Genomic DNA, 25,474 nt, shown 5'->3' with positions numbered 1-25,474 from the left:
CTTTTTATGTTTAATTTTCATAGGGAAAATGAGGTCCCCATATGTGTAAAAAGTAACATTCCCCAATTTCCTATGTCCCAGAAATAGTCATTCTGTAAAGTTTGGTTTGTCTTCCAATCGTAATTGAATCATTTTTAAATGGATTTAAATTTTTTGTGCAGTTTGATCGGGAGCACTTCAGTGAAGTTTTTGTGGACCTAAAGTGGTTTGAAAGCAAAGTTGGTAACAAGTACCTCAACGAAGCAGCAGGTGTTGCAGCAGAAGAAGCCAAGAACTATAAGGAAAAGAAAAAACCAAAGGTGTCCTTTTTTTTTTTGTTAGGTGTTCTTTCACTTTTTTAGCTGTGAGATAAAACTGATACTCCTTGTTTATCATTTTCCTTCTATGATTTTGGAGTTGCCTCATTTCATTTTCATTTCTTCTTTCCTATAGGTAGTTAAAAGTTGTTTTGGTTTCTTTTTCTCTACTAGATTCTCTCATTTAGATCTGATCCTTAACAGTAATTTATTTTTACCCTTGAAGAAGGACATTGTTTTTTCTTCACTTTTTCATTCTATAAATAAGTATGGAAAACATTTCTTAATATAAGAGTCTAGAAAATTACTTTTCTTTTAAAAATAATCATTTAAACCATGTTATTTGAAAACAACAGACCAACATACTAATTGTTTTTGTAGTTGTTGTTGTTCTACTTGGTTATATATGACAGCAGAATGCATTTCATTTCATCTTACACAAATGGAGCACAACATTTCAATTCTCTGGTTGTACAGGATGTAGAGATGTACCATTCATGCAATCATACATGTACCTAGGGCAATGATGTCCATCTCATTCCACCATCTTTGCAACATACTAGTTTTAAAATGTACATATTTATAGCATTTAATGTCATGAGACATCAAATAAATTGATTTTTTAAAAATGTCTTTTATATAAACTACATTAATAGGCTAGGCTAGGAGTAATTAGTGGTAAAACATCTTATAAACTGTTATTTGCTTAATAATTAAATGATAGAACTATTTAAAATATGCTAGTGCCCTGCATAACATCTCTAATAAATTCTAAAGAATGTCTTTGTGTTGTTGAAAACAAAACTTATGAAATTATCTTCACCTATCCATAGTTATGGGATCTTGATAAAAGTTTCCTGCACTCCCCTTAGTATACTGGTTCTGTGTAGTTTTAAATCTAATATGTCTTGTTCCAGGAGGGGCAATTATTCTGTTTTTTCCTGGAATGGTCTTTCTAATTACTTAGCTCTTCCTTAGTGGAACTTGGTAATGGTCAGTCTTCATTCCACCTGTACGTCTTTTACTCCTAATAAAAAGCTTTGCGATGCTTTTCGAACCTGTATGCACAGAACTAACATATCAATAATCCCTGATTTCCTTGCCTCAACTCATTCCTTAAACTTGACCATATTCTAGGCATATGTATGTGGTTAACAGGCAGAAATAGCCTAAGCACACGAAATCAGTAGGGGCTATAAATTGGATGAAGAAAAGGAAATGAAGATAAGGAAATGGGAAGAACTAATAATGGGAGTCATTGGCAGTTGACAGGCAATCCAAAAACAGAGGAGAGAAAGGATTGAGATCACAATGGATTAAAAACAGAAGCAGAATATGAAGGATGGATAGATGGAAGAGTTATAGAAAAACAAATGCATTGCATGAAAGAGAAGTAAAGGAGTGGAAGATAGAATCATAAGAATGATAGGATTCAAGCTGGGTGCAGTGGCACACGCCTGTAATCCCAGTGGCTTGGGGGGCTGAGTCAAGAGGATCACAGCTTTAGCAACTTAGAGAGCTATAAACAACATAGCTCAAAATGCTGCCTCAGAATTTAAAAAGGAATGGGGGATGTGGTGCAGGAGTTAAGCAACCCTGGGTTTAATTCCTGGAACAATACCAAAAAACAAAAGAAAACAAAAAGGACAGGATTCAGAGATAAAGAAAATAGATATTATAACCACTGAATTTAATTATAAAGGAATAGAATGTTAAAAGTGACCTAAATTTTGGACACATAAAAATACTTACATTGATAAATGATACAAGGATTTGATGTTGATTGCATACTTTGTTTTAAGTAAACGAGATACTCTTTAAGTATATTCTTGGAATATGAATAATTAAATTCATTCTTTTTTTGTGGGGATGGGGAGTACATACCAGAGATTGAACTTGGGCACTCTACCATTGAGCCACATCCCCAGCCCTATTTTGTATTTTATTTAGAGACAAGGTCTCACTGAGTTGCTTAGCGCCTCACTTTTTGCTAAGGCTGGCTTTGAACTCGTGATCCTCCTCCCTCATCCTCCCTAGTCACTGGGATTACAGGAGTGCACCACTGTACCTGGCAAATGTATTCTTCTTTAACACTGATGAGAATCACTTTATCTATCTTTGAATGACCTGACTTCTAAATTCTACATGATAGAAATGTATAGCTTTAGGGCTAGGGATGTAGCTCAGTTGGTATTGTGCTTCCCTAGCATGTACAGGGCCCTAGGTTCTATCCCTAGAAACACACACACACACACACACACACACACACAGTTTTAGAAATTGATAACCAAAAACATTTATGTATTACTTATTATTTTTAAGCTTTTACAGAGTTCTTTAAGAATTTAAAAATTTTTTTTAATTTGTTCTTTTTAGATATACATGACAATGAAGTATATTTTGACATATTATACATGCATGGAGTATAACTTGCAGTTCTTGTGGTCATACGTGATGTCGAGTTACAATGGTTGTGTATTCATATATGAACATAGGACAGTTATGTTCAATTCATTCTATTGACTTTTCTATTCCCATCCCCCTTCCCTTTCCTGCATTCTCCTTTGTCTAGTCCAGTGAACTTCTACTCTTCTCTTCCCACCCCTTATTGTGTGTTAGCATCTGCATTCTCCTTTGTCTAGTCCAGTGAACTTCTACTCTTCTCTTCCCACCCTTATTGTGTGTTAGCATCTGCTTATCAGAGAGAAAACTTTGGTTTTGGGGGATTGGCTTATTTCACTTAGTATGATATTCTCTAGTTCCATCCATTTACCAGCAAATGCCATAATTTGATTCTTCCTTATGGCTGATTAATATTCCATTGAGTACATATACCATATTTTCTTTATCCATTCATCTGTTCAAGCACATCTAGGTTGTGAATTGAGCTGTTTATAAACATTGATGTAGCTATGACACCGTAGTATGCTGATGTTAAGTCCTTTGGGTATATGCTGAGGAGTAGGATAACTGGATCAAATAGTGGTTTCATTCTATATTTTCTAAGGAATCTCCCTACTGCTTTCCAGAATGGTTGCACCATTTGCAGTCCCAATGCAAATGTATGAGTGTACCTTTTCCCCACATCCTTACCAACATTTATTGTTACTTATATTTTTGACGTTTGCCATTCTGAGTGGAATAAGATGAAATCTCAGTTTAGTTTTAATTTGCATTTCTCTAATTGCTACAGATGTTGAACATTTTTTCACATATTTGTTGACCAATCATATTTCTTTTTCTGTGAAGTGTCTTTTCAGTTCCTTTGGCCATTTACCGATTGAGTTATTTGTTTTTTTTGTTGTTGTTGTTGTTGTTTGAGAGAGAGAGAGAGAATTTTTTTAATATTTATTTTTCAGTTTTCGGTGAACACAACATCTTTCTTTTATTTGTATGTGGTGCTGAGGATCGAACCCAGCACTCTGCGCATGCCAGGCAAGTGCACTACCACTTGAGCCACATCTCCAGCCCGAGTTATTTGGCTTTTTGGTGTTAAGGGGTTTTTTTTAGTTCTTTCTGTATTCTCAAGATTAATGCTCTGTTTGATGTGCAAATGGTAGAGAATTTTTTCTATTCTGTAGGCTCTCTCTTCACATTCTTGATTGTTTCCTTTAAGGATAATTTCAATTAGTTTTAGCATTTTTTAAATATCCCCTTGAAATATATCTTACCATTTATTTTGTGATGATTTATAATTTTTATAGGGCCAGGAAAATTCTGTATGTTGGGCTGCTTTAGACAAAAATGAAAGTGAAGTGGTAGCTTCTAAGGGTAAGTACAAACTATATAGTTTGATATGTTATTACTTTTTATGTGTTATTACTTTGACAGAATAGTTATAATTTGATATATCAATACTAATTTAGTAATATTGAATTGGACAAATTGCTATGATAACTTATAAGAATCAACTTTGATATGCATTTGTCAGAGCATTAGAAGAAAAACAGAATATTCATAACTGTCAGTCACTATCTTTCTTTTTTCCCCCTAGATAACTTAGAAGATGAGACTGAAGATGATGATCTATTTGAAACTGAGTTTCGACAATATAAAAGAACATATTACATGACAAAGATGGGGGTTGATGTAGTCTCTGAGTACGTTTTTGCCAATCCTTTTACTTTAAATTAAAAAAAAAAATTAGATTTTGCAGTTCTTCAGAAAACAGCACAATTCTGACAAAGTAGTAGAAGAGAAGGATTTTTTGGTTTTATAAATTATTGTAGATTTCAACTAGTAGGATATGGTTTTGGAGAAGGTGATATTAATTCTGACTTATATTATAATTAAAATAGAGAAATTGTCCTTATACACAGAAAGCTTATTACAAAGTTACTTAAAATAGTAAAAAATTAATCCAATGTCCAATAAGAAGGTTCCCAGTAATCAGGCTCTGCATCATCATCATCACAGTCACCATCCCTCTCATCTCCACATCTTCAGAATCTGTGTAGCTGCTAAACTGGTACTTGAAGAAATTTCATAATTATTTGGAAAGATACTTAAATTTTAAAACAGAACACAAAATCATACATGTAGCTCATACTCATTAATACTTTTTAAAAAATCAACGTAGGAATAGAAAAGACTGATACTGGTGTGGTGGTGCACACTTATTGTCCTACATACTTAGGAGGCTGTGGTGGGAGGATGACTTGAGGCCCAGAGTTCAAGACCAGTCTGGGCAACATGGCTAGACACCATCTTAAAATAAAGAGAGACTGAAAAAGAGGGCTGGAGTTGTGGCTCAGCAGTAGAGTACTCGTCTATCACGTACGAGGCCCTGGGTTCATTCCTCAGCACCACATAAAAATAAATAAATAAATAAAATAAAGGTATTGTGTCTAACTACACCTAAAAAATAAATATTAAAAAAAAAGACTGAAAAGAAACATACCAAAATGTATAGTGATTGCTGTAAGGGGATGAAAATGTTTGTTTTTATTCCTAGGGAAATATTTGTTTTATAATAACAAAGTAATAATTTTATGTATAAAAGCATACCTCCCAGAAATATGGAGTCTTGGAATTTCTTAAGCAATTACTTTGGACTTTAGACTAGTGCCTGTCTTGGTATTCAAAGATTGATTTTACCCAAACCTTAAATGATAGCTTTTGGTTTTTGAGAGAAGAAATTAGAAGAGAATCTTTTCAAAGGGTATTTTAGCTGCTATAACCAGGCTTTTCAAGAACTTTCTGATGTGCCCATCTCATCCCCACTATTTAAGAGAGCAAATAGTGCTCTCTTGATAAAATATTTCATTAGCTAAGCCTTTAAACTAGACCAAATGTGTCGTAGATTTACTAGTCAAATATGCATAGCAGGCTTGATAGTTGGTGTAGGTGAAGCAAACCTTTCATGTAAAAGGTGGAATTTTCTTGGAGTTTTTCTGATTGTTATTTTTAAATAGTATATAATTTGTAGTTAATTCATTGACTTAATAAGCCATGTGAGGTAAAATGTGTGAGGAAATATGCTCTAGAAACACTGGCCTATTTTCAAAAAAATAATAATGTAATGAAAATATTCCTTTCTATTTTCAGTGATTTTCTGGCTGATCAAGCTGCATGTTATGTTCAGGCAATACAGTGGATTCTGCACTATTACTATCACGGTGTTCAGTCCTGGAGCTGGTAAGAGGATATCTTTTTTAAAATATTTTTTTCTGTAAGAATCTCATTTAGACATTTCTTCTTCGTCGTCGTGTGTGTATGTGTGTGTGTGTGTGTGTGTGTGTGTGTGTGTGTGTGTGTGTGTGTGTGTTTTGCTGGAGATTGAACCCAGGACCTTGTGAATGTTAGGCAAGCACTCTCCCAACTGAACTATATCTTCTGCCCAGGTAATCTTTTCTTAAATGAAAATGCTTGAAAAAGATGCTTCTAGCCCTAGCAGATGATAAAAGGTCTTTATTAATCTAAGGATGTAAAATTCTGTATTTTGATAAATCAGAGCTGAAGATGTAATTCGGATATAGCTCATTTGTCTAGTATGCAAGAAGTCCTAGTTTGAGTCCCAGCATCACCCCCCCAAAAAGAGAGAGAGAGAGAGAGAAAGAGAGAGAGAGAGAGAGAGAGAGAGAGAGAGAGAGGAGAAGAGATGAATCAAGTATGATTTAAGTTTAGATAACTATCAGATCTGGGTGATAGTTACATGGGAGTATTCGTTGTATTCTCTAAATTTTTGTGTGTTTAAATTTTTTTTTCAAATAGTAATAATTTTTTGAAGACTAGACTAGTTGTATGTTAGGCTGGAAAAATAAAGGAGAAAGTAATTATTTGCTTTTACTGGAAATAGTAATAATTTGCCATTTCTCTTCCCTGTTCCAGCAAATTTTATTCAAAACCATCCACCAAAATAGAAAAGTAACAGACCAAAAGACGATCAGTGAAAAGTAAAGACTTAGGTGATAACATAGCTCTGCTTTGTTTTTTTTAAGAGGGCTCACATAAATTGTTTCTGTTGTTTTCACGAATTAAGACCAGACGCACCACATACCAATAAAGATGTTGTGTCTGCCGAGAACTAAAAAATAAATATTAAAAATTCTCTCTCTCTCTCTCTCTCTCTCTCTTAAAAAAAAAAGTTTTAAAAAAAATAAATATTAAAAAATTCTCTCTCTCTCTTTTAAAAAAAAGACCAGACACTTGAGAAGCATGTTCTCATCTAATCTTCACAACTAAAGTAGACATTGTATTCCCCCATTACAGATGAAGAAATAAAGCCTCAAAAAGTTTAATCTTCCCAAAATCTTACATCCCAGAACCAAGTCCAAGTGTGTCTGATTCCAGAGTCTGTTTGTTTTACATTATTTCTCCTAACTTTTTCCATTGCTTTGAAATGTATGCCACAATTTAGAAAATATAAACACATACACAACACACACACACACACACACACACACACACACACACACCTGAGCCATACACCTAGAGCATATCGAAAAATTTTTAAGTGTGTATGTTCAAAGCTTTGTAAAAATACGTAGTTAAAGATGGAATGGTGGGGCTGGGATTGTGGCTCGATGTGTGAGACACTGGGTTCGATCCTCAGCACCACATAAAAATAAACAAATAGCTGGTGCAGTGGGGCACGCCTGTAATCCCAGGGGTTTGGGAGGCTGAGACAGGAGGATCACAAGTTCAAAGCCAGCCTCAGCAAAAGCAAGGCGCTAAGCAACTTTCTGAGACCCTGTCTCTAAATAAAATAAAATAAAAAAATGCCTGGGGATGTGGCTCAGTGGCCAATTACTATTGAATTCAATCCCCAGTTCCATCAATCAAGCAATAAATAAATAGTGTCATCTATAGCTTTAAAAAAAAGGATGGAATGATTTAAAATATAAAGTTAAACATGAATGATATAAAATAAAATTAGTATGTAATTGGTGCATGTTTTAATCTCTATTATAAATATAATAATATGTATATGAATTCAAATAAAAAAGTTCTTAGAGTTGACCATTAAAGACCACATTAGCTTAGACTCACTATTCCTCCCTCTGTCCTTATGAACTAATTAAAGCTTTTATCAGAACCTTCAGCTACTCCCAGAACCTTGCTTGAATGTCCCAGGGCCAATTGACAAGACTAAAGATCCTCTGACTACCTCATTACTGTCCAGCGTATGGACTAGAAGATTCATGATGAGCGTTTTGTGAATTCAAAAAAGTATTACAAATTCAAGATCAGTGGCATGTACCTATAGTGCCAACACTAAGGAAGCTGAGGCAGGAGGATCACTTGAGACCCCATCTCAAAAACAGAACAAAAACAGCATTACATTATATGCATTCTTCAATTACCTGATTTTTAGAAATCTGAAACTGCACTAGAAAATTAAGGAAATATAATACTTTTTGCCATCATGCCATCCACATTTTCTAACTGCCAATTTCTTACATTCGGGTGGTAGAATTGTGGGTGATACTTAATTTTTCTTGAAATTTATTGCTATATGGTGTTAAACTATAGAAAAAAATATATATGTATGTATATGTATATATACATACACACACACACACACACACACACACACACACACATATATATAAATTATTGACTTGTTTCATGGTTTCCAGTTGCTTAAAACTCGTTTTGTTTTGTAGGTATTATCCTTATCATTATGCACCTTTCCTGTCAGACATCCGCAACATCAGTACACTCCAAATCCATTTTGAACTAGGAAAACCTTTTAAACCGTTTGAACAGCTTCTTGCTGTACTTCCAGCGGCTAGCAAAAATTTACTTCCTACATGCTATCAGGTGAGTTTTAGATGATTTTTTATTTATTTTATTTTATTTTTTTGGTGGTGGTGCTGGGGATTGAACCCATGACCTTGGGCATGCAAAGCAAGCACTTTACCAACTGAGCTATATCTCCAGCCCCAGGTGAGGTTTAGAATTGAATGTTTTTATGTTCTTTTTCATATTTAAGAGTTCCTTGTCCAAATCTAAGAAACAATAATACACAAATATATTTAGTAGATAAATACATCTATTTTTCATTTTAAATACAGTATTTCTTTAACAAGCTCCTTGAAAAGTAATTTCTGGTTTAAATGCCGGTTTTGTTTTAAAAATGAAAAAACTTTATAAACTATTTAGAGCCTAGCTTTTTCATTTTTAACACCTTTAAACACATCTTTAATTTGTGTCTACACTGAAGAAAGTAAACTAAAACAGGTAAAATCAGAAACTATCTTGTTGGTCTACACATTTTCAGATTCATTCCTGTTCTCTCTTACCTGCTGCCTATTAGAACATGGATGCCTCTAGTAAATAATTTATCAGTAGTATTATTATTCATGTATATTTGAATTTTTAGGATTTCATTTATCAAACTGAAAGGCTAACATATTTTACATAACAAGAAGAATACAGGGTCAGCAAAATTGTACTAAGCTAACAGGTCATGAAAGTACACTTCATTAGTTCTTCTAGAGTATCAGTAGTACGTTCTTCTAATTCCATGGTCAGCTTCCAGGAATTATGTACACACATACCTTTTGCTGTGTCAGAAAGATTCTGACGCTTAACCCAGCCTTGATCCTAGCCTCTTGCCTCCCCTTATAAGTTTCTTTGATGCTTTTTTTTCCTTCCCTTGCACATATTAAACTTTGATATTCAGCCAGTGTGGGCCAGTATGACCATGCAAGTGTATTACAGCCATGATTGTTTTATTTGCTCATTGCAAGTGCCATAGTCATTAATATTTTGAATATCATGCCGGGAATATGTTGTTTTATTTCTTTGAAAAAAAAATTTATTGTCTTCTGTATTCATTTCCTTATGCTTTCTTTTTGTAAAACATCTATACACTTTGTCTACCTGTGTTATAAAATCTTTAATAATAAAAAATGTGTATTATTGGACTCTTTGATGTTAGTGGTTCAGTAGTTCTTGGATTTTAATTGTTTATTTCTTTAATTCTGGATGACAGTTGTTATATTACTTAATAGAATCAATCAGGACACAAAGAATTATTTTTTTTAATGGAGGTCTATTAGAAGCTTCCGAAATGAAGCCTGAAAAAGAAAACAGAATTTAGGGGCTACATCTTACAGAATGAAAAGTTTTTAAAATGACAAAGTTCAGAGTAAAGATGTGTTTGCTATATAACTAAGTGAATGAAACAGGAATGTAAACAATAGTAGTGAAATTGGAATTCTTATAGTTGAAAATCAAAATATAGCAACTGAGTGCATTGCAATACCTAAAAATAAAAATTTAGTTTGCTTAAAAATTTTAAAGTAACTTGTGAGGAAATATTATAAATACATTAATAAAAAGCTATATTAATTTTCTTATATTTCTATATACTATTTTTTATAGCATTTGATGACCAATGAAGACTCTCCAATTATAGAATATTATCCACCTGATTTTAAAACTGATCTAAATGGAAAACAACAGGAATGGGAAGCTGTGGTATTAATACCTTTTATTGATGAGGTCAGTGCATGTAATAATTATATACATTTTTTTAAGCAGACATTATTTCACTTAAGTTAATAAGCAGTTGATTTTCATCACCACTTATATTTTGTTTGAGACTTAGCCACTCTTCATTGTGTACTCAAAACTTCAATGTATATTAATGATAAGGCTGGAATGACTTTACTATTATTAGACAAAGTAAATAACTTCAGAACAAAGAATATTACCAGAGATAAACAGGGATATTTTTTATGATAAGAGAGGCAATCAGTTCATCAAGGCATAGGAACTGGACATATAGCTTGGTGATAAAGTACTTGTCTAATAATATGTACAAGGTCCTAAGTTTGATCCCCAGAATCAAAAAAAAGAAAGGAAGAAAAGACAGAAAAATCCTAAATACATATGCACCTAATAACAGTTTCAACGTGAAACAAAAACTCAGATTAAGGAAGAAAGAGAGAAATCCACGATTATAGGTAGAAATTTTGATACTTTTCTCTGAAGGATTGATAGCACAATGATAGCACAAGACAGGAAATAAGGATAAAGATTTCAATAAAAACCTACTCAACTTCATTAATATTTATAACACACTATACTGAGAATGTACATTCTTTCAAGTGAAATGATGGAAATTGCCCAATTAGAATACTAATAGAATTTTCAGAACTGAGATTGTTTTTGTCTCATGGAGGATTATTGCTCAAACTCTGATGCTAAGGTGTGATCTGCTTGTCTGCACATATACACACACATCCTCTTCAGCTTGAGCATTTGTCAGGCTTCCCTTAATATCTGCCCCGTTTTCTCAGAATGTTCTTGCTGATTTGTTGGTGTATAAGGTGGGGAAGTTAGTAAAGCTGTTTAACATACATTGACTACACAATCTAGCAATACACTCTTGAATACTTATACTAGAGAGTGAAAACTATGTCCACAAAAAAAAACAGTGTGTGAATGTTCAGAGCAATTTTATTTGGAATAACTGCAAACTAGAAAAAAAATTCAAATATCTTTTATTATGTAAATGGGTAAACACATAGTGCATTCTCATAATGAAATAACTTAGCAATAAAAAAGGAAAGAACTGTTGATATAAAAATCTTGGATGAAAATATTTACTTAAGTGAAAAAAGATGTAAAAACTAGTAGTTTGGGGCTGCGGTTGTGGCTCAGTGGTACAGTGCTTGCCTAGCATGTGTGAGGCACTGTGTTTGATCCTTAGTACCACATAAAAATAAATTTTAAAAATAAAGGTGTTGTCCATCTATAACAAAAAAAATTTTAAAAAGAAAATTAGTAGTATACTAGTATTGAAATAATCTCAGGGACTTGGTTTTGATAATATACTATGGTTTTATATATAAGAGGTTATCACTAGGGAAAACTGGAAAGCATAGGAATGCTCTTTACTATAATAATTCACAACTTCTTGTGAATCTGAAATTATTTTTTAAAGTGTACAATGCAGTTTTATTAACTTTAGTCACCATACTCCAGAACTTATTCATCCTGTATAACTAAAAGTTTGTACACTTTGACCAACCTTTCTCTGTCCCCTCTTCCCCCATTCCCCACCTCTACTAGCCCCTGCCAACAACCATTCTGCTCTGCTTCTAAAGAGTTCAACTTCTTAGATTCCACATGTACATAATATCATGCAACATATCATCTTTCTGTGTCTGTCTTATTTCACTTAGCATAATGTCCCCCAGGTTCATTCATGTTATCACATATGACAGAATTTCCTGTCTGAGTCATTCCATTGTGTATGTATACCATATATTCTTTATCCTTTTATCTGTTGACCAACCCTTAGGGTAATTCCATAGCTTGGCTACTATAAACAGTGCTGCAGTGAACTTGGGAGTTAATTACTTCATTTTATTTGGATATTTATTTCCTTGTCAGATTGCTGGATTAAACAGTAATATTTTTAAATTTTTTTAATAATCTACATGGTGTTTACCATAATGACTATACTAACTTACATTCTACCAGCAGTATAAAGGGCTCTTTCTTTATCCTCACCAATAATAGCTTTTGTCTTTAACTTTTTTATAATCTCCATCCTAATAGAAATAAGATGATATCTCATTGTAGTTTTATTTTTCATTTCTTTGATTATTAGTAATGTTGAACGTTTTTTCATTTTCCTGCTGTTCTATGCATGTTTTTGGCAGGTGAACCTAGAGCCTAATGCCTACTACTAAGCAAGCACTCTACCTCTAAGCTGCACTCCAGTTCTGTGTGTCTTCTTTGGAAAAATATCTATTCAGATCCTTTCCTGATTTTTTTAAAATATATTTTTAGTTGGAGATGGACACAATATCTTTATTTTATTTATTTTTACGTGGTGCTGAGGATCGAACCCAGGGCCTCATACATTCTAGGAGAGCTCTCTACTGCTAAGCTACAATCTTAATCCCCACTTTGCTGATTTTTGTCAGTTTTTGTTTTGTTGCTAATGAGTTGATATATATTTATACTGAGTTTCTAATATATTTTTGGATTGTACTTCTTTAAGAGCTGTATAGTTTGCAAATGTTTTCTCCCATTCCATAAATTGTCTGTTGGCTTTGTTATTTCCTTTGCTATGCAGACATTTTATTAAGTTTGCTGCAATCCCACTTGTCTGTTTTTGCTTTTGTTGCCTGTGCTTTTTTAATCATATCCAAAAAAATCATTTCCCATACTGTGTCAAGAAGGATTTTCCTTGTTTTCTTCTCGTTATTTTATAGCTTAGATATTTAAGTCATTAATCCATTTTTAGTTGATTTCTTTGTTGATGATGTAAGGATCCAGTTTCATTTTTCTTCATGTGGATATCTAATTTTTCCACTACTGTTTATTGAAGAGACTATCCTGTTCCTGTTGTTTATTCTTGGCACCCTTTCAAAGATTAGTTGACTATAAATCCTGGATTTATTTTTGCGCTCTCTAGTTTGTTCCTTTGGCCTGTATATCTGTTTTTCTTGAGTGTAGTTTTGTATATGTTCACCCTTTACATTTTCTCTTTTGTAAATTGCCTGTTTACACTTGTTTGTATTCTCTCCTTCATTTCTCTTCTTTTTGATTTTTTTAAGTAAATTTGTATGTTGAGAGTAGTGTTTTCATTATCACATTTGTCTACTGATTTGTTACATAGTATCTTCTGTTACATACATTTTCTTTTACTTCAAAATATCTTTTTCCTTAAAGATGTTAGACTTTTTCTGCTTCAAAAAGAACTTAATTGCTGTCATATATAACTAATTACTGTCATGTATAACTAATTAAAACAAAAAATTTCAAAAAAAGAGCTATTGCTCTAAATCATCAATTTTAGATTTTTTCTTAATACTTTTATGTGTATGTGTCTTTTTAATAACTGGATAGTTAAGTCAATAATGACAACATCATTACTTAAATATCTGAATTCCTATGTTTGAAGTATCTTTGGATTCACTTTTAATTCTTTTCTGTTCTTCTCATCTGATTTTATTATAATGGCTTTATAATGGTGATAGGATCTGGTAAGACTCATCCCAAATTCTTTTTTTTTTTTTTTTTTTTAGAGAGAGAGAAAGAGAGAGAATTTTTTAATATTTATTTTTTAGTTTTCGCCGAACACAACATCTTTGTTTGTATGTGGTGCTGAGGATCGTACCCGGGTCACATGCATGCCAGGCGAGTGCGCTACCGCTTGAGCCACATCCCCAGCCCCCAAATTCTTTTTTAATATTCACACATTCTTCTATGTGAACATTGTTACAATTTTGTCCTCTTAAAAAAGCAATTTGGTTTTTTTTGGTTTTTTTTTTCATCATGGGGATTGAACTCAGAGGTGCACTACCAGCCCTTTTTATTTTTTATTTTGAGATAGAGTCTCACTAAATTGCTGAGACTGGCCTCAATCTTGTAATTCTCCTTTCTTAGCTTATCAAATCACTAGAATTACAGTAATGCATCACCATGTCTGGCTAAAAAGTTTACATATATTTTAAACTATTGTTATTTTGATTGGAATGTTAAATTTGTAAGTTAATTTAGAAAGGTGGACAGTTGCTATGCCACTGCAAAATTTGTAAAGTAAAAAAATAATACTGCATGACTTATGATATTATAAGTTCATGTTTAAAATTTAATTCTTGAGCTGGGACTAGTGCAGTGGTGTTTATATTGTATGTGTAAGGCCCTAGGTTCAATTTATAGTCCCACAAAATAAAATAAAATTTGATTCACTGCTGCTATTTTTATCTGCACTTTAGTGGCTACTATTGGAGTAATAGTTTCAGAGGAATTTGCAGTGGCAGCAGTATGCTAGATCCCTGTGAAGCAATGAAGAGCATATCACATTTTTATGTAAGAAATTGGAAGAGTTTCAGTAGTTAAGATTTTGTTTTTCAAGCACACAAATAGTGATTCTACATGGAAGAAAAAGTATTTATTCGGTACATTGAGATTATAGAATTTTAAAACTTTTAATCCTTCTTTTCGTTCTTTACATTAGAAGCGATTGTTGGAAGCCATGGAGACATGTAACCACTCCCTCAAAAAGGAAGAGAGGAAAAGAAACCAACATAGTGAGTGTCTAATGTGCTGGTATGATAGAGACACAGAGTTTACCTACCCTTCTCCATGGCCAGAAAAGTTCCCTGCCATAGAACGATGTTGTACAAGGTAAGGTTATGTGGTGATTTTTCAACAACAAAGAGCCCTCTGACACCAAAACTGTCTTGAATATCTATTTTGGAGAATGAACAAATAGTTTATGACAGAGTCAATTGATTATTAATGAGCTGGGTGTGATGGCATGTGCCTGTATTGCCAGGAGCTCAGAAAGCCGAGGTGGAAGAATCACTTGAGCCCAAGAATTTGACACCAGCCTAAGCAACATAGCAAAACCCTGTCTCAAAAAAAACAAAACAAGGGCTGGGGTTGTGGTTCAGCAGTAGAGCATTTGCCTAGTACATGTAAGATGCGGGGTTCGATCCTCAGCAACACATAAAAATAAATAAATAAAATAAAATAATTTAAAACTTTAAAAAAACAAAATCTAATTAAATGGATTTTATCCAATTTGCAGGGATTTAAGCATCTCTAACACTTGTTCCTACATTTCTCCACTTTGGTCAGATTCTACCCTCTTTTCTTCTGTTAAAATTTTATGTTTTTTCTTCCTAATGTATGTCTCTGTCTATTGTGTCACTGTAGAGGATTTTTGTTTTGAATTTTTCTTTTTCATTGTCAGTGTCTCTGCTCCAGCATTATCTGATATGCTCTAACTTGGCCTCTTGTACCACCAACCACCCAACTCGAAAGAAGAAAAGTAAAAGATTCACTCTTATTACCTCAGACCCATGTTTTCTCTTCTTAATTAAAATGTCTATTTTCTCTTTTCTTTTTTGGTACTGGGGATTGAACCCAGAGAAGTTTACTACTGAATTACATTTTATTGTTTTTATTATTTATTTTGAGAGGGTCTCACTCTGCTGCTTAGACTGGCCTCAAACTTGATGATTCTTTTTACCTCAGCCTCCAGAGTCTCTGGAACTACAGGCATATGCCACTCATCTGGAGTTTTTTCTCTTATCTTCCCTGCAAATAATCTACCCCAAAGGTAGTTGAGTTGCAAATAAAGTGAACATCTCTCAGTGTAATATTTCCTCTTGTTAAAGCAAGTAGGACAATGAGGTAGTTATTATAAAATATTAATTTTTCATCTTGGATTTTGAGACATGAACAATATAGAGATTTGTGTTTTCTTTATTTTATAAATCAATTATACATATAGATTTAAATTTCTGAAGGAAAATTTCATGGTTGTATCTAGACCAGTAACAACAGAGAAGCTAGGATATCCTTCCCAGTATTCTATTTGTCTAAAAGAACTAATTGTCATTCCCTTCTCTAAAAGTCAGAATAATTCTTGGGAAATAATTAAGGGAAAGTTGAAAAACTGTAAGTGCTTGTAATGTTTGAACTTTATTTTATTTTTTTAATATTTATTTTTTAATTGTAGTTGGACACAATACCTTTATTTTATTTATTTATATGTGGTGCTTAGGATCGAACCCAGGGCCTCGCATGTACTAGGCGAGCACTTTACCCCTGAGCCACAACCCCAGTCCTAATGTTTGAATTTTAAATTAAATACCTTGATTTGATTTATTTTCTAGGTACAAAATAATATCATTAGATGCTTGGCGTGTGGACATAAACAAGAACAAAATAACCAGAGTTGACCAGAAGGCATTATATTTCTGCGGATTCCCTACTCTGAAACACATCAAACATAAAGTCAGTGGCCATTTAATTCAGAACCTTTTCACTTTATTATAATGTGAACTGCTTATGGAGAAAGAATTAAAATCAAATTCTTTGAATTCTTTTAAAGTTTTTTTTGAAAAAAAGTGGTGTTCAAGTATTCCAGCAAAGCAGTCGTGGAGAAAACATGATGTTGGAAATCTTAGTGAATATAGAATCAGATGAACTTGTAAGTATTTCATTCATCATTTATTTATTCGGTGCTTATTATGGATAAAAATGTTTGTAGTCACCAAGGTGTTTACCAATGATGTATAATGTGCTATACTCCAGAGGTTCACATTCTAAATAAGGATGAAGCAAAAAAACATTTATACTAATTAAATAACAGTTTAAGAACCTCTATAATTGTAACACAGTAAGCAAAAATGTACTCCAGGAACTTTGGAAAGAGATGAACTAAATAAGCCAAAGGTTAAGTATACAGACTTGCATGCAGATGAAAATAGTCTTGAGCCAGGTTCAAAAGACATATTAGGACAAAAGAAGAGAAAAGGAGGGGAAAGTTAGGCTAGTTGAAAGAAATATCACAAACTGGGAATTTTTAGTAAAAAATAAGTATATGATAAATTATGTTATTCTTTTAACCTTTTTGAATGTAAATTATTTAATACTTTTTCTTATTTTAAAATAAATGTGATATGAGAAAGGATTAGACTTGACTGAAACAGAGTACTTGTGGGAAATAGTGGATGATAAGGTTGAAAAAACAGATTGAGGCCAGATGTTATAGAGGTCTTTGAATAACAGGCTAAGAAATTTGGAGGGTTTTTTTTTTCTCATGACTATTATATTGAAATCAATATTTCCATAAAGATTAATTTGGTAGTATTATCATAGACTAAATTGCACAAAAGAGCAATGGAAGAAAATGGGAAAGTTTGCTAGTTCAGAAACTATAGCACTATGTTTAGGTGATAAGGGCCTAAACTGTGGAAGTGGCAATAGATTAAATGAGCAAGATAAATTGGCAAGTTTTATTATTTGTTCAAATACAGAGGGTAAAAAGAGATATTACTGAGCTATCTAAGCTACTAGGGAATAATTGTAGATTACTGGATAGAAAAGTTAAAATAGAGGAATTGCTGATTTAGGATGATTAATGATGAATATTTATAGTGGTACTAGGACAATTTAACTGGAGCTGCTTTGCCAGCTTTTCTTTTCTTTTTAAATATTTTCAGCTATAGATGGACACAATATCTTTATTTTATTTTTTATGTGGTGCTAAGAATCAAACCTAATGCCTCACACATGCTAGGCTCACACACTCTACTACTGAGCCACAACTCCAGCCTGCCAGCTTTTCTTAAACAATGTTTCACAAGTGATAAAAGCCCTAATGCCCTAAGGCACTCATTGTCTGCAATAAGTTAACTTATCTTCTACTACTTTAGAATGATACTAGTTATGAACTATTCTTAGAAAAATCAAGAAAATAATTAAGTTATTTTTTATTTGTATTGTAGTTCAGATGGAAAAACTCAGTTAAGGAAGGCTGCTTATTCACAGTTAAATGCCTGGAGCTTGAGCAAAGAGAGATAGGATTCTACAGGCTGTCAACAGAGAATTGATAACTTAGGCCTTGAGACTCATTTCCTCAAAGAAAAGCTTCACCGAGCATTCATGGTCTCAACATTACCCACAGTTATATAGGGTGCAGAAGAGCCAATAAAAGTAACATAGTGAGCCTGGCTACTTGGGAGGATCTCAAGTTTGTGGCCAACCTGGACAACTTGTCAAGACTGTCTCAAAATACAATTTAAAAGGTCTAGGAATGTAGCTCCTTGGTAAAAATATTTGCCTAGTATGCATAAAACCCTGGGTTCAATACCCATTGCTATTGGGGAACAAAAAGTAAAAAGTAGAGTCGTAGATACAAAAGAATGATTCCAAGTTAAGTAGTATCACAAAATCATGGAACAGGGGCTGTATGCTTCCTAAGTTAGAAGGAAAATAAAAACTAAAGTCAGGTCTTTGAATTTGAGCATTGATGTTGGCCTTAGAGAATTTCATTCCAGTAGATTGGTGGAGGCAGAAGTTCAATTCCTAAAGACTAGACTAATGCTAGGTAAATAGGAAATATCAATAGCAGGTACAAAGCCCTTGAATAAAAAGTTTATCATTGAAAAGAGGGATAGAAACAACTGTATGTAAAGAAGAAACATCCAGCAAAATCTGTACAAAGAAGGAAGATGGAGCTAATGGAGAAGGAAGTGACAAACCACTGTAGCAGAAAAGGGTGTATATGATAATAGGACCCCATATGAAGTAATAAAAGATTTTATCTAGATCTTAAATGAAAGAATCTAGAAAAAGAGGACACTTTCTTAAAAAACTGAAAGACTTGAAGAATAAAATCAGAAATAGATGTATAAAAGGGAAAAGAATAATTGAGGGGGACTGGGATTGTGGCTTAGCGGTAGAGCACTCACCTAGCACATGTGAGGCCCTGGGTTTGATCCTCAACACCACATAAAAATAAGTAAATAAAATAAAGGTATCATGTCCAACTACAATTAAAAAGTAAATATTTTTTAAAAAAGAATATGGGCTGAGGTTGTGGCTCAGTGGTAGAACGCTCACCTAGCATGGGCGGGACCCGGGTTCAATCCTCAGCACCGCATAAAAATAAAGGCATTGTGTTGTGTCCATCTACATCTAAAAAATAAATATTTTTTAAAAAAGAATAATTGAGGGAGTCTCATTCTAATATTGAAACTTTTTTAAATATTTATTTTTTAGTTTTAGGTAGACACAAGATTTTATTTTTATATGATACTGAGGATCGAACCCAGTGCCTCATGCATGCTAGGCAGGAGCTCTACCTACCACTGAATGACAACCCTAGCCCCAAAACTTAAATTCCATTTGAATAGTTAGTCTGTTGTTTTCTATCTTCATTTTAACAAATATTCAAGTATCAAAATTAAATTACTATAAAAAGTCTCAAATAGTCATCTGTATTGTTAAAAAAAATTTTGTTAAAAAATTAAGGGTAATAAGCCAAAAAAAAGGAATAAGTTGTATTTAAACTTAAGTTTCCACCACAAAGTTGTTCTCTAACTTATATGTACAAATTAAATAATATGTTTTTTTTAAAGAAAGAGAGAGAATTTTTTAATGTTTATTTTTTAGTTTTCAGTGGACACAACATCTTTATTTTTATTTTTATGTGGTGCTGAGGATCAAACCCAGCGCCCCACACATGCCAGGCAAGCGCGCTACCGCTTGAGCCACATCCCAGCCCAATAAGTTAGTTTTTTTTAAACTAGATTTAAAAAAAAAAAATTTAGTTGTAGCTGGACACAATATCTTTATTTTATTTATTTATTTTTATGTGGTGCTGAGATCAAACCCAGAGCCTTACATATGCCCATTGAGCCACAGCCACAGTCCCTAAAACTAGAATTTTTACTTAAGTTATTTTTTATACAGAATTTATTTGTTCTGCATTTTACAGTTTACAAAATCTTTTGTATATACTCTTTTATTGTTAATATTGCAAGTGAGACTTTATTCCTTCTTCTTAGAAAAGAAAACTGAGTCTCAATGGGATTAAATGATTTGCCTAAGATTTTTATAGCTAAAAAAGAAGTAGAACCCAAATTTGGACGTGTCTCCTGACTTTTAGTGTAATGTTTTTTGTTTTTTGTTTTTTCTCTCATTATACTCCCACAAACTGAAATAAGATCCTATTTTTTAATTTTTTTAAATATTTGTTGATATAAAGCAATGCATAGCCCTTTTATAGACGTTTCTGCTGTTCTTTTTCACTTTCCTCAATTCCTATTAGAAAAATAAGCAAAACATTTATGAATCTAATGATTAGCATCATAGAATTTTACTAGTAGATGGAATTTTGTAATATTACTAATCCAACCTTGTTCATTCTACAAAAAATGTAAACACTTAAATGGAAAATTTTGCCTGTATAAAGTTTTCTCTTGGACCTAACGCATGAATTAATTTTTCTGCTCTTACTTTAAGAGTGTAGAAAATATAGCTTCATCAGTGCTTGGAAAGTCTGTCTTTGTTAATTGGCCTCACCTTGAAGAAGCTAGAGTTGTGGCTGTATCAGACGGCGAAACTAAGTAAGATTTTATTTATAATTTCTCTGACATATTTGCTTTGCTTTGATTGATTCAGTTTTTTAAACTGATAAGATTATTATAAGAGTGTTTACACTATAGTGAAAATCTAATCATACCACTTGAAGTTTAACCACTTTGACATTTATTGAGATATTTTAGATGCATGTTATTTTCCTCTTTTTTAGCTATAAAAATCTTAGGCAAATCATTTAATCCCATTGAGACTGAGTTTTCTATTCTAAGAAGAAGGAATAATGTCTCACTTGCAATGTTAACAATAAAAGAGTATATACAAAAGCTTTTGTAAACTGTAAAATGCAGAACAAATATATTCTGTATAAAAAATAACATGCATCTAAAACATGCATCTTTTCCTCTTAAAACCTTAGAAGTTCTATATGCTAATTCTTTCCTATCAGTGGTTATCATTATAGTATTTAGCAAATGTAGTCTCTTTCTGATAAGAATTAATAATATATAACCTTACTTTTACCATGCTCTTCACAGGTTTCATTTAAATAATGCATTAATTTTTTTAAAAACACATACCTTCGTGTTTTTTTGTTTTTTTGTTTTTTTTGGTAGTAGTAAGGATTAAGCAGGGCACTCTACTACTGAGTTACATCTCCAGCCCTTTTTATTTTGAGACACAGCCACACTGATTTTCTCAGACTGGCCTCAAACTTACTGTCCTCCTACCTTAGCCTCAGGCTCTGGAGTAGTGGGGTTACAGGCCTTTACCCAGGCTCAGCTCCTCAAGTTCACAGTCACTTTTTTTCCTTACATGGCTTTTTTTCTCCACATTCTTTTTACTAAAAAAATTTTCATTTTACATAATGGTGGAATTAGTTGTTATATATTCATACATGCACACAATATAATTTGGTCAGTATCACTCCCCAGCACTTCCCTCCCGTCTTCCCACCCTCTCACAGTCATTTCATGAGAGAATATTTAGACAAGTTTTTCTTTGTCATTTTTTATCATTAATTATTTCCTATAAGCATTTTTATCTTGATTTCTTGTTCTTTTGTTATTTTTTGTGTGGTTAAACTTTCTGAAACAAATTTTTTCAGAAAAGAAATGGGTTGGGTTTTTTTTCTGGGTGATTACATCTCCAGACTATCTTTTTTTGTTTTCTTCATGCATGGATTTAGAATTTTCGATGCTCAGTCCTTTTTCCTTACCTCAGCATACATATTCTCTATTGTATTCTGTTTTGTACTGTTGTTGATGAAAAGTCAATCCAGTGTGATCTTTTTTTTTTTTTAACCTCTGATAAGTGTCTGCTTTTCTATGTGAAATCTTGAGGATTCCTTTTGAATCATCAAATTCAGATTCAGTTCTCCTACCTTTTCAGTGTAATCCAACTTACCATTTTTTTTTAATGCTTTTGGTAAAAAGTATCAGAACTCTTCACCTAGCCCTAGGACACAAAGACTTTAATATTTTCTTTGAGAAGTTTTATAGTTTTACCTTAAATCAAAGATCAATTTTGAGTTAATTTTTGTATAAGGTATGAGATTTAGATCTAGTTTTGTATATTTACCTATGAATATTCAGTTGCTGCAGGCATTTGGTAAAAAATCTATTCTTCCTCCACCGGATTGCTTTTGCATCTTTGTGAAAAATCACCTAGAGACTGGCTACTCAGGTGGCTGAAGCAGAAGAATTGCAAGGTCAGAGTCAGCCTGGATAACCTAATAAGACTCTGTTTCAGAATTTAAAAAATGAAAAAGGGTGGAAATATGCTTATTACTTCTCAAACATATGTGAGGTCCTGGATTCAGTCTTCAGTACTACAAAAAAGTAGTTCATTCCATCGGTTCAGGAGGCTGAGGCAGGAGGATTACAAGTTCAAAGCCAGCCTCAGCAACTTTGCAAGGCCCTCAGCAATTTGGCAAGACTCTGACTCAAAATAAAAAGGACTGGGGATGTGGCTCAGTAGTTAAGCGCCCTTGAGTTCAATCCCCAGTACTGAAACAAAAAGTTGAGTATATTTGTATGCAACTTTCCTGGGTTCTCTATTCCATTGGTATATTTTAGTCTATTTTAAAGTGCGTACTACACTATCTAGATTAAAGTGTGTACCACACTATCTTGATTATTATATAGAAAAGTCTTAACATGAGGTAAAGTGATTTCTTGACCTTATTTTTCTTTTTCAAAATTTTAATTATTCTAGGTTCTTTGCCTTTCTGTATAAATTTTAGAATAAATTATTATATGTCTATAAATAATCTTAGAGGGATATTTTTAGAAATTTTTTTAAACCTATAAATCAGTTTGAGGAGATTTGACATGTTTACAATATTGAGTCTTCTAATCCATGAACATATATTTCTTTATTTAAATTGTTGACTTCTTTCATCAGTGTTTTATTTTTTTTTTTTTAAAGAGAGAGAAAGAGAATTTTTAACATTTATTTTTTTTTTTAGTTTTTGTCAGACACAACATCTTTGTTTGTATGTGGTGCTGAGGATCGAACCTGGGCCGCACGCATGCCAGGCGAGCGCGCTACCACTTGAGCCACATCTCCAGCCCTCATTAGTGTTTTAATTTTTTATTATACAAGTCTTGTACATGTTTTGTTATATTTATACCTATGTATTTAATTTTTCTTGAAGTGACTATAAATGCATTTGTTTTGTTTTTTTAATGAGATGAGGTCTTGTTTTGTTGTACAGTTCGATTTCCAACGTGGGGTCTCCTCCTGTTTCAGCTTTCTGAGGGACTACAAGGCACATGCATCTGCACCCAGCTTTGAATTTTTTAGAAGTCCTTATTCTATAATATATATTACAGTTTCAAAAAAGCCTTTTTTTTTTCTTTTTTTTTTTTTCCTGCTGTTGTACTATATAGAAATTTTTTCACTTTGGACATTCATACTGCTAGAACTCTATATTAAAGCACAAATTTGGCATTAAATACTTTGTATTTTAATTTTTAAGGTTTTACTTAGAAGAACCTCCAGGAACACAGAAGCTTTATTTGGGAAGGACTGTGCCACCATCTAAAGTAATCCATCTTGGAGACAAAGAACAGTCTAACTGGACAAAAGAAGTACAAGGAATTTCAGAACAGTAAGTGTTGTAAAAAGAATTTAACATACTAGAACTAGAATTTTAAATGTATTCATTCTCTAACTTATTTCCACTTACCATAGTAGTTATTCTGAACACTTACTGTCCTCATCTTGTGTTCTAAAGAAAACAGTGAGCCATAGTTTAAAATAATATCTGGTTCACAGCAGTTATATATAGCCTTCACCAGTTTGTCACTAAAATACTTAATGAAATAAGGGAAAAAATGAAATAATATCATCACTTAATGCTAGAAATAACTTAATGTGTTGCCTGAATTTTAGTGCTATTTCCATTAACCATAAGGCCATTTCTTGGCCATGTGTAAGTAATAAAAATCGGAAGGAAGATCCTCTTTGTTCCTCATATTCATTCTCTCCCTGTTCCTCCCTTCTCCCTCTACCGCATCCTTACACAGTTTAGAAATGCATCCTGTAACTTCTAACCAGACTGAGAACTTCCATCCTTGCAGTGCTGATTTTCTAGGTCACTACAGTGCTTTGTGTCCTATGATCCCACCCTAACAACACCTCTTTATTGAAACACTGGAGATCTCAAAATCAAAACAGAATAATTGAGACGAGCAGCAGCACAAGAAATTATGTTATAAATGTATATACGTCAGCAAGTTCTGATTACTCTGTAGGAAAATCCATTAATAAATTTGGGGGAAATTCAAGGATACTTCTCCCTTATAATTCAGGAGCTAATAATTTGCTAAATGCCCTTACTCAAAGATGAGTACACAGGAAAAATGTATACAGACCATTCAGCATTAAAGCATTATAAACACAGATCTCAAGAGATAAAGGTAGAATATATTTTCACCTCTCAAGAATATAAATTATATAATCCTACCAGAAGGTATATCTTCTGAATTTTCTTATTTTCACATAAATAAAATCATAATAAACTATGTGATTAATAAGTCTCTCCTTAGTGGAACCAACCTAGATGCCCTTCAATAGATGAATGGATAAAAAAAATGTGGCATTTATACACAATGGAGTATTACTCTGCATTAAGAAACGACAAAATCATAGAATTTGGAGGGAAATGGATGGCATTAGAGCAGATTATGCTAAGTGAAGCTAGCCAATCCTTAAAAAATAAATGCCAAATGACTTCTTTGATATAAGGGGAGTAACTAAGGACAGAGTAGGGACGAAGAGCAGGAGAAGAAGATTAACATTAAATAGGGATGAGAGGGGGAAGGGAAAGGGAGAGAGAAGGGAAACTGCAGGGAAAGGGAAGGTGATCCTCAGGGTTATATAAAATTACATACAAGAGGAAGTAAGGGATAAGAGAAGAAGTACACAAGTGGAATAAATGTTTTACAGTAGAGGTGGTCGAGAGAGAAGAGGGGAGGGGAAAGGAGGGGTGGGGGGATAGTAGATGATAGGTTAGAGAGCAGAATTCATCAGACACTAGAATGGCAATGTGTAAATCAATGGAAATGTAACTGATGTAACCGATGTGATTCAGCAATCTGTATACGGGGTAATAATGGAAGTTCATAACCATTCTGAATCAAATTGTGAAACATGATATATTAAGAAAGATGTAATGTTTTAAAAAAATAAATAAATAAATAAATAAATAAATAAAAATAAGTCTCTCCTTAGATAACTTACATGAATATGCTCTGTAAGGGTAGAACATATCTGCTTTTTTGACCACTTCTAATTTTTTGGCTAGTACGTAGATACTTAGTAATTATTTGAATGAATTTTGTTTTGGTCAAGAGTCC

General features: G+C 33.0%; 1 protein-coding gene across 6 annotated transcripts in view; it reads left to right on the top strand.

The window, feature by feature from the left end:
- Xrn1 (5'-3' exoribonuclease 1) overlaps nucleotides 1-25,474 on the top strand; it is a 114,816-nt gene that overhangs the window by 26,649 nt on the left and 62,693 nt on the right. For 5 of the 6 annotated variants that reach the window (XM_040269907.2, XM_005328037.5, XM_078043445.1 and 2 more), the window contains exons 10-20: nucleotides 162-299; nucleotides 4,001-4,067; nucleotides 4,291-4,396; nucleotides 5,844-5,933; nucleotides 8,405-8,561; nucleotides 10,131-10,250; nucleotides 14,731-14,900; nucleotides 16,400-16,520; nucleotides 16,618-16,716; nucleotides 20,538-20,641; nucleotides 23,593-23,724. In XM_040269907.2, coding sequence (XP_040125841.1) covers nucleotides 162-299; nucleotides 4,001-4,067; nucleotides 4,291-4,396; nucleotides 5,844-5,933; nucleotides 8,405-8,561; nucleotides 10,131-10,250; nucleotides 14,731-14,900; nucleotides 16,400-16,520; nucleotides 16,618-16,716; nucleotides 20,538-20,641; nucleotides 23,593-23,724 — 1,304 coding nt within the window. Of the gene's footprint in view, nucleotides 1-161; nucleotides 300-4,000; nucleotides 4,068-4,290; nucleotides 4,397-5,843; nucleotides 5,934-8,404; nucleotides 8,562-10,130; nucleotides 10,251-14,730; nucleotides 14,901-16,399; nucleotides 16,521-16,617; nucleotides 16,717-20,537; nucleotides 20,642-23,592; nucleotides 23,725-25,474 lie in introns of those variants that run through there. The other variant, XR_013436550.1, reaches the window with a different exon arrangement.

Source organism: Ictidomys tridecemlineatus, chromosome 3 (assembly GCF_052094955.1).
Source record: "Ictidomys tridecemlineatus isolate mIctTri1 chromosome 3, mIctTri1.hap1, whole genome shotgun sequence".
Taxonomy (NCBI): domain Eukaryota; kingdom Metazoa; phylum Chordata; class Mammalia; order Rodentia; family Sciuridae; genus Ictidomys; species Ictidomys tridecemlineatus.
The sequence above is the reverse complement of the archived record's forward strand: the minus strand, read 5'-3'. Positions and strand labels throughout refer to the sequence as shown.